This window comes from Ovis aries, chromosome 25 (genome assembly GCF_016772045.2).
Source record: "Ovis aries strain OAR_USU_Benz2616 breed Rambouillet chromosome 25, ARS-UI_Ramb_v3.0, whole genome shotgun sequence".
NCBI classification, from domain to species: domain Eukaryota; kingdom Metazoa; phylum Chordata; class Mammalia; order Artiodactyla; family Bovidae; genus Ovis; species Ovis aries.
The window spans coordinates 29594503-29609776 of NC_056078.1; the positions used below are offsets into that span (position 1 = coordinate 29594503).

General features: G+C 35.1%; 1 protein-coding gene across 2 annotated transcripts in view; it reads left to right on the forward strand.

Annotated features, from left to right (window-relative positions):
* ADK (adenosine kinase) overlaps window positions 1-15274 on the forward strand; it is a 544106-nt gene that overhangs the window by 365614 nt on the left and 163218 nt on the right. For both annotated transcript variants that reach the window (XM_012105377.3, XM_004021485.5), the window contains exon 7: window positions 12231-12401. In XM_012105377.3, coding sequence (XP_011960767.1) covers window positions 12231-12401 — 171 coding nt within the window. The remainder of the gene's footprint in view (window positions 1-12230; window positions 12402-15274) is intronic.

Below are 15274 nucleotides of genomic sequence, written 5' to 3' on the forward strand. Positions count from 1 at the left end.
AGGGGAAGACACCAGAAAATGCAGAGTTTACCCTTGATCAGTGTGGGAGTGTAATGGTGCCATCATCCCATGTAGTCAAAAACCCACATCAGTTCAGTTCAGTCGCTCAGTCACGTCCAACTCTTTGCAACCCCATGAACCGCAGCATGCCAGGCCTCCCTGTCCATCACCAACTCCTGGAGTTGGACATTGTCTCCTTCTCCTACTGCCCTCAATCTTTCCCAGTATCAGGGTCTTTTCAAATGAGTCAGCTCATCACATCAGGTGGCCAAAGTATTGGAGTTTCAGCTTCAACATCAGTTCTTCCAATGAACACCCAGGGCTGATCTCCTTTAGGATGGACTGGTTGGATCTCCTTGCAGTCCAAGGGACTCTCAAGAGTCTTCTCCAACACCACAGTTCAAAAGCATCAATTCTTCTGTGCTCAGCATTCTTTATAGTCCAACTCTCACATCCATACGTGACCACTGGAAAAACCATAGCCTTAATTAGATAGATGGACCTTTGTTGACAAAGTAATGTCTCTGCTTTTTAAGATGCTTTCTAGGTCAGTCATAACTTTCCTTCCAAGGAGTAAGCGTCTTTTAATTTCATGGCTGCAATCACCATCTGCATTGATTTTGGAGCCCCCCAAAATAAAATCAGCCACTGTTTCTACTGTTTCCCCATCTATTTGCCATGAAGTGGTGGGACCGGACGCCATGATCTTAGTTTTCTGAATGTTGAGCTTTAAGCCAACTTTTTCACTCTCCTCTTTCACTTTCATCAAGAGACTCTTTAGTTCTTCTTTGCTTTCTGCCATAAGGGTGGTGTCATCTGCATATCTGAGGTTATTGATATTTCTCCCGGCAATCTTGATTCCAGCTTGTGCTTCTTCCAGCCCAGCATTTCTCATGATGTACTCTGCATATAGGTTAAATAAGCAGGGTGACAATATACAGCCTAGATATACTCCTTTTCCTATTTGGAACCAGTCTGTTGTTCCATGTCCAGTTCTAACTGTTGCTTCCTGACCTGCATACAGGTTTCTCAAGAGGCAGGTCAGGTGGTCTGGTATTCCCATCTCTTTCAGAATTTTCCTCAGTTTACTGTGATCCACACAGTCAAAGGCTTTGGCGTAGTCAATAAAGCAGAAATAGATGTTTTTTTGGAACTCTTGCTTTTTCGATGATCCAGCGGATGTTGGCAATTTGATCTCTGGTTCCTCTGCCTTTTCTAAAACCACATATAATCAACTATATTGCAATAAAAATTTTAAAAAGAGAAAAGCCCTGTGTGCCACTTTAAAGTCACCCTCCATATCCATCCATAAGCATCCACAGATTCAACCAACTGGGGATCATGCCGTACTTTCACATGTATTACTTAGGGGAAAAAAATCCGTAGTTAAGTATACCTGAGCTGTTAAAACTTTTGTTGTTCAGGATCAACTGAATATAGTTTTTTTCTCTCTAAGGTTACTTTATCATTCAGTTTCTTCATGCTGTTCATTCTTAGGAGGAAGCTACCTCTCATTATCATCCTATATTGGATTTCCTATTAATTTTTCTCTCCAATGTTCATTTTATCACAGTGGCATTTTTACTTGGTAGTTTGTATTTCCTTCTTTTCCTTCAGTCCAGGGGGCAGCAAAATACGTCATCTAGGCCAGATTTGGCTCACTGACGGTTCTTGTGAATGAAGTTTTATTGGAACATAATCATTCTCATTTTTTGTGTTATTTTATATACCTGCATTAATATTAAAACAGCAGAATTGGGTGGTTGCAGCAGAGATCACAAATCTAAAATATTTACTCTTAGGACTTAAAAAACATTTGCCAGTCTTTAGTTTTGTTGTCCAAGTAAAAGGTGAAGAATAGGTTCTACAGAATGAATAAATAAAACCAGCATATGAGAGGATACGGGGAAGTGTAATAGAATTTGTGCTTAAGCTAGTTAGAAGCTCTGTGTGGTCAGTAGAAAAGTTTCTTGAAGGTGAATCATCAGAGAAAATGTAGAAAAGATAGATTCCTGTCATACTTACTGGTTTTGATGGCATGTCAGAAATGAGGTGTATTGTTTAGGAAATGAGCCATTTAAGGTTTTTGAGCAAAGGAGCTTTGCCAAAACGGGATACTGTTGCAGTAATGTTTACTAGCCAAATGAGGATTGTATTAGTGGAAAATTAATACTAATGTATTAATGAGGAAGAGCATAGTTGTAATAATTTCTAGAGATAAAATTGATAGGCCATTTGATTTGAGGACAAAGAGTTAATAATTCTCAAACTTCATTGAGCAGGAAATTGGAAAATTATTTATACATATTTTAGAGATGAACTGATTTATATGGAATGTTTAAGTTAATGGAGAAGGATTACACCATTATATAGCATAAGAAACAAAATTGTTTACTAGGTATCAGCGGTAGCAAAGTTATTAGGGAGTCTCAGCCAAAGGCAGTTTTTCATTGGCCTTATTTTGCCAATGAAATTGTAACCTATCCCATTTCCATCATCTAATTAGGGTCCATCTCTTTATAAAATCCTCTTTTTTTGGTCTCCAGAATTCTACCCTTACACTCAGATTTACTTCTGTTGTCTCAAATTATTGACATTTTCTAAATACTCTGAATCATGCCCAAGAAGGGCTTTAGCTCTGTCAAATAAAAATCCTTATCACAGTATTTTCTTCAACTAAAGCCATGTTTTGCAGAATCTGTACTGAGATACTCCATGGTCCTGTTGCAGCATATTTAAGAGTTCTGTAGGGTATTTTGTATCAGGGTAATGCATAGTCCTAACATCAGATTGTGATGCATTCCTTTGGGATGATGTCCTATGGGAATGGTTGCTGTGATTTTTTTTTTTAAATCCTGAAAATTAGTGCAGAATAGGAAATGAGAGTTGCACTGTTCAGTTAGAATCCAAGGCTTGAAGAGTTGTGCAATACCCATAAGCACCGTATCCCATTAGTAAGTGTTGTGCTGGGTTTTGAATGAAGTAAGAAAAACTTTTCAGTTTGTATGTATTCTTTTTTCAAACCATGTAATATACTGTTAAGATTATCAGTAGTTGTTAAGTTGTTTAGACCTGACTGTTATCAAAAGTAGAACTGTTAAGTATTTCTTAGGGCACCATGAAAAAGTTGTTTGTTCACTAAGGGTGTTGTGAACTGAGAAAGTTCAGATTCTTTGAACTAAAGAATTGTCCAACTCTAAAATAAATATACTCTTCCTTTAGCATGTGAAAATGCATCAATCCTTTTATTTCTCTTTCTAAAACTGCATTTCATAGAGTTACAGATGTAGAAAACAAACTTTGTGATACCAGGTAGGAAAGGGGGAAAGGATAAATTTGGAGATTGAGATTGACATATACACACTACTGTCTATAAAATAATTAATCAGCACCTACTGTGTACCATCCCCTGAAGGAGGGAATGGCAACCCACTCCAGTATTCTTGCCTGAAGAATCTCATGGACTTGTACACCTGAAACTAACACAGCATTATAAATCAGCTATACTCTGATAAAAATTTAAAACAAAAATAGATGGGAAAAAATAACATTTCAGTTACATGGGATTTTATGTAGAATCTCAATAAAAATTTAATCAGATATTTTAAAATTATCTCTACACTGTGCTTTGTGCTATAGCAAACATAAAAATAAAAAAATAGTCTTAGCCTTAAGTTTACAATCAAGTTAGGGAAGTAAGACAAATGTAAATTGTTTAAATTATTAAGTAAAATAAATACTCTTGGTTATTTATTTTATAGTATATATTATGGAGGGTCAAAGAAAAAAGAGTGTATCTGTTGGTAGGAATGCAGTATGACTTTGTGGGATGAATGTTCAACTTAAAATGGACCTTGATGGAGGGGTAAAATTCTAACAGGTAGAGGGGGTGGATAATTTAAACAGAAAAAAAAACCCATAATGACTGAGATTTATTTTGGGGGAAGCAATTCCTTCTATATGATTGAAGGAAGGACATACCTTGTAGAGTAATAGAGGTTACAGCTGATATACTCTGAAAGTTGGAATATTATTGTGGAGAGCTTTGAATGCTGGGGTGTGAGACATTTGGATTTAATTTACTAGTAAAAGAAGACTGATTGGTGTGATTAATCTGTCAGCAGGATATAGGATGATTAAATCAAGGAGAGATAGGAGGCAAGGAGCTTTTGGAAAGGGAATGATGGATTTTGTTTTATGTATTTGTATTTCAAAGGAAATACCAAGCTCTATATTCAAGTTTAAAAGCATATTTTTGAGCAGCATTATAACTAAGAGCTATAAAATAGAACTCAACATTAATAGAAAAACAAAACTTTGTAACGCTCTTGATATTACTGCAGAAATAATATTAATAAAATGTTAGTATGTGTGGAGTGCATGCTTCATGCCAGGCATTATATGAAGCATTCATTTAATTTTCACAACAACCTTAATAGGCATTTGTATTCCCATTTTTTAGATAATAAACCTAGGGAGGTTACATAGCTCAGGTCACATAATAAGTACTAAGACTGGCAGACTGTTTAAATATACTAGTTTGTTTAACCTCTCGCACTGAGAATTGAGTGAATCCATCTCAGATTTTGACAAATTATTATTATTTGGCTTAGGTATGGCTTCTCTTTTATTAGTTTATTTTTCCCTATCATTCCTGATCTCTCCTAATTCTTCTTCACTCTATGGATACTCCAGTGTGTTTGATATGTGTCTTGCATGCTTGAAAAATGAATCATCATGTTTTAGGTGTGTGCACTTGTGTGTTTATTGTACACAGTATATAAAAGGATGAACTATATGCAATCTGATGCATATGTTTCTAGTATATTACTTTATATCTTTGTATAACAGTATGTATTCACCACATTTTCTGTGTCTTTTTCCTTAGAAAGGAACTTTCAGAATGTTTAACATTTCCTTATACTTTCAGCAAAGCTGTGGTAAATATCCTTGCATGTATCTCCCTGAAATCCATGTTCTTTCTACATTGCTTCCTCCTATTACATGCTTTTGAAGCTGTTTATTTCGTATGGAAGAAAACCTGACATCTTTTCACCTGTTCATGTTTTTTTAATCCTGAAAAAGATTAATATATTTGTGGAATGAGTGATTTTATTTATGCTTCCAAAAGGCAAGAAGAACCAGGTGAATTATCCTGTTCCATTGCTGGATTACTTTAGTCAGTGGTAACATAAGCGTTACAGCATCACTAGTATATTTTTTCTGACTTTCTTCTTTTAGTGATTCTTTTCCTGTCATTGCTATAAAGGAGTGCATATCATAACATTGCAATTGTAAACAATTTACACATTATCCTAATGTTAGTCAAAGTCAGTATTTTCCTTACAAACATATAGGAACTATGCTTTGTAATAATTCATACTTGATCCTCACACTCCTACAAGGAACTACATTTTCTACTCTATAAGAGATTTGCAGAACACATAGGACCCATTAAAAGAAAGAAAACATGCTGTATGAGTTTTGTGTTTTTTTTTTTTTTTTGGCTTCTTATTTATTCACTCTCTCAACTAGTCTTGACTAGTGTTACTATGGCACTTTCGTTATGGTGTGGAAAACAGACTAATTATGTTCTTTAAAACAGACAACAGTCGTACATCTTGAGATACAGCATCTGGTACTCTCAGCCATCCCTCATCAGTGCTAGTCTGCGTTTGGTAGGGCTTCTAGTTGTCCAAATATTTTTATGTTATTGTGTATTCTTTTTCTTTTTTAAAATATTTATTTATTTATTTTTGGCTGCGCTGGGTCTTCATTGGTATGTGCAGACTTCCATTGCGGCGAGTGGGAGCTATTCCCGTGGCTGTGCACAGGCTTCTTATTGCAGTGGCTTCTCTTACTGTGGAGCACAGGCTGGGGGGGCGGGGGGGTGTAGCGGATAGTTTCAGTAGTTGTGGCTTGCACAGGTTCAGTCATTGTGGCTCAGGCGCTTAGCTGTTCCATGGCTTGCGGATCTTCCTGGACCAGAAATCAAACCTTTGTCCGCTGCAGGCAGATTGTTAACCACTGGACCACCAGGGAAGTCTCTCTTTTGAAGAGTTTATATCAGAGAATAATTAAACTACTTCTCCAAAATTTGAAAAATAAAAACATGAAAATCATCCATAATTTTTCTACTGAAATGTGACCATATTTGCTTTTGGAGTATCCCCTACTAGATTCTTTTCCTACTGATGTAATATAGTTTATAACCATATTTTGCATATACTACTTATATAGCTTATGTTTCATTTAACACTTGTGTGGCATAAACATTTTCCACTTTGCCGCTTTGTTTCATAATTATCCTTTTTATTATCTTCAAAGTATTCTCTAGAATAGCATTATCCAGTGGAAATACAATAAAACCCACACAATTTAAAATTTTCTAGTAGAGACATTGAAAATGTAAAAAGAAACAAGTAAAATAATGTTAACAATATATTTAACTTCAAATATCTAAAATAATTATCATTTCAACACATATTTATATAAAATTATTAATTATATTTTTAACCTTCTTTTTTTCTTTGAAATTGGTATCTGTTTTACATTTGTAACACAGCACAGTCACTAAATTGTCAACGGTCAAAATGAAATGTAACCGTACCAAAACAATAAAAATGTATTTAATAGAAGAATATTTTTCATTCCTTCCATTTTGAAATTTCAAAAAAATTATATAAAAAATTCAGTTCCACAGTCACACTAACCACATTGCATATGCTCATTATCGACATGTGGCTTCTTAAATTTAAATTAAAATTAAATAAAATTTGAAATTCAATTCTTCATTTGAACTAGCCACATTTTAAATGATCCATAGCCAAAGTTAGAATGAGTGTATATGCCAATTCTTACTTGACTACTTATTCCTCTATTATTGAATATTTATGTTTAAGTCACATGTATAGTATACTGATATATTCCTAAATGAATATTTTCCATATTTTGAATTATTTACTTGAGGTAGACTCTTAGAATTATTGCATCAAAGAATATGAATTTTATAATTCATCATATTTTCAATTTATTTTCTTGGAAAAGTGTCAATTGCACTCCCATCAGCAGTATTAATATAGTAATTTCAGCAACCTTTCTTCATCATTAAGTTACTACAGTGATTTTATATTCTATGTATTTTATTTTTTAATTGAACTATAATTGATTTACAATATATTAGTTTCAGGTGTACAACATATTGATTCTATTTTTTAATAGATTTATATTTCATTTAAATTATTAGAAAATGATGGCTCATTTTCCTGTGATGTACAGTGAGTATATTTATAGCCTATTTATTTTATATGTAGTAGGTTATATCTCTTAATGTCATACTGCCGTCTTGCCCCATCCCACTTCTGGTAATCACAGTTGTCTTTTTATATCTATGAATTATTACATTCATATGTGATAATAAAAAGTATCTGTCTTTCTCTGTCTGACTTATTTCATGAAGTGTAATACACTCTAGGTCTGTTCACATTATTGCAAATGGCAGAATTTCATTCCTGTTTATGGCTGAGTGATCTTCTTTATCCATTCATCTTTTGATGGACATTTAGTTGCTTTCAGCTGCTTTGAACTTTGGAGTGTTTTTATCGTTTTGAATTAGTGTTTTTGGTTTCTTTGAATATATATTCAGCACTAGAATGGCAGGATCATATGGTATTTCTGTTTTTAGTTTTTTGAGGAACTTCCATACTGTTTATGTAGTGCCAGTACTAATTTCCATTCCCACCAACAATGTGCAATTGTTCTTTTACTTCATAATTTTCCAAATATCTATCATTTATAGACTTTTTGATGACAGCCCTTTTGACAGATGTGACATGATATCTCATTGTGGCTTTGATTTGCATTTCTCTAATGAATAAGAGTTGACTCATTGGAAAAGACTCTGATGCTGGGAGGGATTGGGGGCAGGAGGAGGAGGGGATGACAGAGGATGAGATGGCTGGATGGCATCACTGACTCGATGGACGTGAGTCTGAGTGAACTTCGGGAGTTGGTGATGGACAGGGAGGCCTGGCGTGCTGCGATTCATGGGGTCGCAGAGTCAGACATTACTGAGCGACTAAACTGAACTGAACTGAATGATTAAGAATCTTTTCATGCACCTATTGGTCATCTGTATATCTTCTTTAGAAATGTCTACTCAGATCTTCTGCCCATTTTTAAAATTGGATTGCTTATATTTTTGATATTGAGGTATATAGACTGTTTATGTAACATTTCGGATATTAACTCCTTATTGGTCATATTATTTACAAACTTCTCTCATTCTGTAGATTGTGTTTTTATTTTGTTGATGGTTTCCTTTGCAGTACAAAAGCTTTTAAGTTTAATTAAATTCCATTTGTTTAGTTTTGCTTTTATTTCCTTTGCTTTAGGAGACAGCTTCCCCCAAAATTGTAATAATATCTGTCAAAGAGTATTTCACCTCTGTTTTTCTCTAGGAGTTTTATGGCATCCAGTCTTACATTTAGGTGTTAGGTGTTTAATACATTCTGAGTGTATTTTTGTGTATGATGTTTGAGTATGTACTAATTTATTTTTTCTACACGTAGCTGTCCAATTTTGCCAGCACCAGTCATTGAAAAGACTGTCTTTTCTCCGTTGTTTATCCTTGCCTCCTTTCTCATAGATTAATTAAACACAATGCATGAGTTTCTTTTGGGCCCTCTATTCCTTTCCGTTGATCTGTGTTTCTCTTTCTCTGCCAGTACTATATAGTTTTGATGACTGTAGCTTTGTAGTATAATCTGAAGTCAGGGAACATGATTCTTCCAGCTCTCTTCTTCTTTCTCAAGATTGCTTTGCCAATTTGGGGTCTTTTATAATTCCATGTAAATTATAGGATTATTTGTTCTTGCTCTGTACAAGATGCTTTGAGTTATCTGATCAAGATTGCAATGAATCTATAGATTGCTTTTAGTGATATGGACATTTTAATCATTTTAATTCTTCTATTCCATGAACATGGAATATCTTTCCTTTATTGTGTGTATATTATCTTTCATTTTCCTTCGTCAGTGTTTCATAGTTTTCAGAGTATAGCTTTTTCACCTCCTTGGTTAAGTTTATTTGTAGGTATGTTATTTTTGATGTGATTTTAAATGAGCAGTTTCTTTTCTTTTCTTTTAGTGTTTTAAACACTTCAGTTCCGTACATTCCCCCATATTTAAGCTACCCTGAGAAATCCTCAGAGTGGCTGACTGACAAATCTGCATACTTGGGATTTCCAAATTTTATGTCTGCCTCTGATAAAAAACGGTTCTTTGGCTCTGCCTTAGGCTTTCCCCATTCCTTTTCCTCCTGCCTTTTTGTTCTGCTTCAGTTTTCATTTTAATGGATAAAATTGTCTCACTTCACCCTCAATTCTGATTAATATTAACCAGTCTCTAAGAGTTAGGATCTACTTTGCTTTTCATTGTTCTTATGGCCAAAGAGTAGCAGGGCTAACTTGTGCTGACTGAAATTCCTTATTAGAATATTACAAAAGTTTTGTTGATTCTGTAGAGTGTTTTTCTAAACTATAGCTCTCTAAACTATTGGTCTGTTTTTATTAAAAACCTGTTACTTGAAAAAAAAATTTATACTGGCACTGTTTTTATTTTTGGTGATACTATACTCTGAAACATGTGGCTTAGCAATGGATATAAATCAAGAAAGAAAAATTATGGTTGGCATCAATTTTAGGTCTTTGCACTCTAACAGAGCACAAATCCATAATTGCTCAAATACTAAATATTTACTTAAAGAGAAACAAGAAACAATTCAAAAAATGGAATTAATTTAAATTGTGAATATGCCTCAATTAAAAACTGACCTTTTTTTGTATATTCTTTGTAAAATGGAAGTTCTGCTGTCCACATCACATGCTCTTATGTTGCATTTTAAAGTTAAACATGCATACAACATATACACATTTGGAATGAGGCCACATTTAGACTCCAGGGGCATACTGTTCTGTACCTTAAATTACAATCAGATGTATTTTAGCACAGATCAAATTTTCAGTCTGAAGTTGGTGAGAAGCCTAATTATTTGACCAGGTTACTATTTATGTAGACCATTCTATGCCTGTCTGTGGTTAATCCACAGCTGGCAGAGTGCTAACTCTGGGAGGTTTTTATTTCATGCTGAAACAGTTTGGGGAGAATTAGGAGAAGGGGAGAGTTTTAAACTCTCCTCATTAAATGAAAGACTAAAGAGCAAATACATCCATATTACTATGGAGACAAGATGCTATATACACTGTTCATCTTAATTCTCCAAGTGACAAAAATAGCAAAGCAGCTTGAATGCTCGTAGTTCTCAAGTGACATGGTATTTGGTTAAAAAATAAAGATGAAAAGATTAAATGATATTACCTAATAATAAATGATGTTACCTTTCTAAACAGTTGACTATTGGTAAAGAATGAATGCATTAGAATTTTAAATGATGAAAAAGTTTTGTGTTATTTTGATTGGAGAACATATTTCTTATAATTTTATTAGCAATACTTTAGTAAGAGATAATTATAAAGTTCTCTCTAAATACTTCAAGATTTTTAAGGGAAAGATACTCTTCAAAAATATACCCCAGTACACATGACTTCTTCCAGAAAGTTGATTTTTTAATGTTCAAAATCTTATTTTCTCTTTAAACTTTTTGAGTTTGCAAGAGGGACGTAGTTAGTCTCTCAATTATAAGTGAGCATTTCAATAGCTGTTTTGTAACTTAAGGTTGCTGCTGCTGCTGCTAAGTAGCTTCAGTCGTGTCCGACTCTGTGCGACCCCATAGACGGCAGCCCACCAGGTTCCCCCGTCCCTGGGATTCTCCAGGCAAGAACGCTGGAGTGGGTTGCCATTTCCTTCTCCAGTGCATGAAAGTGAAAAGTGAAAGTGAAGTCGCTCAGTCGTCTCTGACTCTTCAAGACCCCATGGACTGCAGCCTACCAGGTTCCTCTGTCCATGGGATTTTCCAGGCAAGAGTACTGGAGTGTGGTGCCACCACCTTCTCCAAAACTCTTCTCTAATGAAATGGCACATAATAAGCATACAGTACTCAGATGATAAACTTTTCTCCTGATCAAATGCTGTAGTTTCCTGGTTTGCATTTTATAATTGCATTTTTAAGGTTTACATTGTAGAGGCTGGGCTTCCCTTGTGGCTCAGCTGGTAAAAAATTCGCCTGCAGTAAGGGAGACCTGGGTTCAATCCCTGGGTTGTGTAGAAGGGAACATCTACCCACTCCGGTAGTTTGGCCTGGAGAATTCCAGGACTGTATAGTCCATGGGGGTTGCAAAGAGTCAGACACGACTGAGTGACTCACACTTTCACTTGTAGAGGCTTTTGTATTATGTATGTTGTTGGTGTTGTTAAGTTGCTCAGTCATATCCAATTCTTTGTGACCCCCGTGGGCTGCAGCATGCCAGGCTCCCCTGTTCTTCACTGTCTTGTGGAGTTTGCTTAGATAGTGTCCAATGAGTTGGTAATGCTGCCTAACCATTTCATCCTCTGCCAATCCTTTCTCCTTTTCCCTTCAATCTTTCCCAGCATCAGGGTCTTTTCCAGTAAATCAGCTCTTCACATAAGGTGGCCAAAGTATTCAAGCTTCAGCTTCAACATTAGTCCTTCCAATGAATGTTCAAGATTAATTAACTTTAGGATTAACTGATTTGATCTCCTTGCATTCTATGGGACTCTCACGAGTCTTCTCTAGCACCACAATTTGAAAGCATCAGTTCTTTGGCGCTCAGCCTTGTCTACGGTCCAACTCTCAGATCTATTCATGACTACTGAAAAAACCATAGCTTGGACTATACAGACTTTTGTTGACAAAGTGATGTCTCTTGTTTTTAATATGCTGTCCAGGTTTGTCATAACTTTCCTTCCAAGGAGCATCTTTTAATTTCAAGGCTGCAATAACCGTCCGCAGTGATTTTGGAGCCCAGGACAAAAAATCTGTTACTTGCTATGAAATGCCATCAGTTGAATGTTGAGTTTTAAGCCAGCTTTTTCACTCTCTTCTTTCACCCTCATCAAGAGGATCTTTAGTTCCTTTTCAGTTTCTGCCATCAGAGTGATATCATCTGCATATGTGAGATTGTTGATATTTCTCCTTGCGGTCTTGATTCCAGCTTGTGATTCATCTGTATTTTGTATAGATTTCTTGTATTCTCACTGAGAATGATTCTGTGGAGATAGCATTTCTAATTTCTCCTTTTTTTCTTTACCCAGGGTTTTTTCCTCACAGTTTCTCCAGAGTCAGTTTTAAAAGTGGCTCACCATGCTTCTGAAAACAACAGAATTTTCACTTTGAATCTGTCTGCACCGTTTATTAGTCAGTTCTACAAGGAATCATTGATGAAAGTTATGCCTTTTGTTGACATACTTTTTGGAAACGAAGTGGTGAGTAATTTTTTAAATAAAAGTACCTTGCTTTTGGTTTCTGTTTGTGTATGTGTTTAGAAATACATAAATAAAAACTTAAACAACTGCAGAAGTACACTTGAGAATTACACAGTAAAATGGCCTCAGTTCGGTCCACTATAGTTCATTATTTTCAGTATTTCCTTTGGAATATACTAATTCCTTACATAATGAGCAGTTAGTCTTTTTAAAAATTTGGTTGTTCAGGTTTATAATCACGCCTATGAGCTCCTATAACATTTCTGTGAGCTTTTGCAAATGTATACCTGTTATATGACTTGTAAGCATAAGCAAGATAAAAAATGTTTTCATCTTCTTTGTCAGTCAAGCCTTCCCCTAATCCTTAGCCCTTAACATAAACTGTTTTCTGACCCCGTAAAATCATGTTTTCGTTTGATATTTTCATGGATTAAGATAAGTGATATGTAGCTGAAATAAATGTTTTATGAAGTTAAGTACATTTTCAAGGTCTTGAGTCAGTTTAATAAATTATGACTATATGGTTGTATATTGTAATTTGTAGTCAAATGTGTTTATTTATAGTATTATTTTTGCTAATATTGTCTTATATTTGAAGGTGATAAAAGGAAATTTCATTTAAATTTTATAGCTTTTATTTTTTATCAAGATTATAATTTATTTCATTCCAATTTAGTGAAAACAAAATTTTTTAATTTAATATTCATACCTTCTGTCTTACCTGTAGACTATAAAAATCCATAAATACTTGTAAAAATCCTTGAAATAGAAAAAAAGGAGACTTTTGCTATATCTTCCTTTTATGAATGTGTGAAATTGTGTGAATTACCTCAGAAGTCCATTCTGATTCAGATTCTGTGATTCTAACTTAGTTTGATTATATTCACCAATTTTATATCTAAATAAAATAACTATATTGTCTGCCTAGAATAACATAAAATTTGACCTGGAAGTAACTTGTGGGTTATTGGTGTGGAAATCATATGGTGTGAATATCTTCTAAGGGCCCTTAACCAATTGAAGGACATGCTACATTCTTAATGATTAACAAACTGACATAATGGCAAGAAATAGTGGTAAAACCTTGATCTCCTAGGTATCTGCTAGAGGTCTCATTTGACTGAAATCTGTATTTTAGATTTTCCGTATTGTCAATGTTATTTTCTAGGTACAGGAAGCTCTTAAGAAAAGTGCTATTCTAGACTCTTTAAATAATGTTAAAGAATTGGTCATTAGTATAGTAGTCTGAGAGTGCTTGGGAGAAATTGACACTTGAATCCAGAGTCCTTTATAGTCAGAAACAGTAGAATGGCAATACTTAGACTTTAAGAAGATAAACTTTAAAAGTTTTAAAAAAGATAAATGTCATTCTAAAGAATGAGATTTGCAAAATAAAATTTGAGAGGATTGAATACCAGCAAAAATTCAGTTATGACTTTAGAATCTCAAATGACCTTAATTAAAAGGAAAATGAAGAGGAGCCTTAATAAAAATAAAAAGCTCTATAGAACACACAGAAAACTGTTTAATAGGAGCTCATGTTTGTAAAACATATGTAAAAATGATGGAAAGCATTTATAGAACAAAGGAGCAGTGCTGAAAATTTGACTGAGACATAGGAGAATAGAAAAGAATAGAGGCCTAAGAATGATTAGTTTTGCAGAAAATGCCGATATCAAAATGTTCTTTATTGTTTAAAAAAACTTCAAAAGTGCAATCAACAAAAAAAGCAATCGGACTTCATTAAAATTAAAAACTTTCGTGCATCAAAGGACACTGTCAAGAAAGTGAAAGACAAGCCACGGATGGAAGAAAATAAATACATCTGATAAGGGATTAATGTCCAGAATGTATATCTCAGCAACTCAAATATATCTCGACAAAGGAAACAATCCCATTTAAAAATTATCAAAGGACTTAAACATTGCTTCAGAGAAGACATACAGACTGGCAGTAAGCGCACATGAAAAGATGCTCACCATCACTAATAATTAGAGAAATGCAAATGAAACCAAAATGAGATACTACTTGGTACCCTTTTGGATGGCTGTTGTCAAAAAATGGAAAATAGCAAGTATTGCCAAGAATGCTGAGAAATGGAAACCCTTGTGCATAGTTGCTGGGAATGTGAATGATGCGGCTGCTGTGAAAAGCGATTTGATGCTCCTCAAAAAGTTAAGCGGGGTTATCACCACTATTGTCGCTCAGTCACTCAGTCGTGTCCAACTCTGTGCGACCTCATGGACTACAGCATGCCAGGCTTCCCTGTCCTTCACCATCTCCTGGAGTTCACTCAGACTCATGTCCATTGAGTCGGTGATGCCATCCAGCCATCTCATCTTCTGTTGTCCTCTCCTGCCTTCGGTCTTTCCCAGCATCAGGGTCTTTTCCAGTGACTTGGCTCTTCGCATCAGGTAGCCAAAGTATTGGAACTTCAGCTTCAGCATCAGTCCTTCTAATGAATATTCAGGGTTGATTTCATTTAGGATTGACTGGTTTGATCTCCTTGCTGTCCAGGGGACTCTCAAAAATCTTCTCCAGCATCACAGTTCGAAGGCATCAGTTCTTCAGCACTCAGCCTTTTTTATTGTCTAGCTATCACATCCATACATGACTACTGGGAAAACCATAGCTTTGACTAGATAGACCATTGTAGGCAAAGTAAGCAAAGCACTGTCTCTGCTTTTTAATATGCTGTCTAGGTTTGTCATTGCTTTTCTTCTGGCGAGCAAACATCTTTTCATTTCATGACTGCGGTCACCATCCACAGTGATTTGGAGCACAAGAAAGTAGGCTGTCACTGTTTGCATTGTTTCCCTGTCTATTTGCCATGAAGTAATGGGACCAGATGCCATGGTCTTTGTTTTTACTAT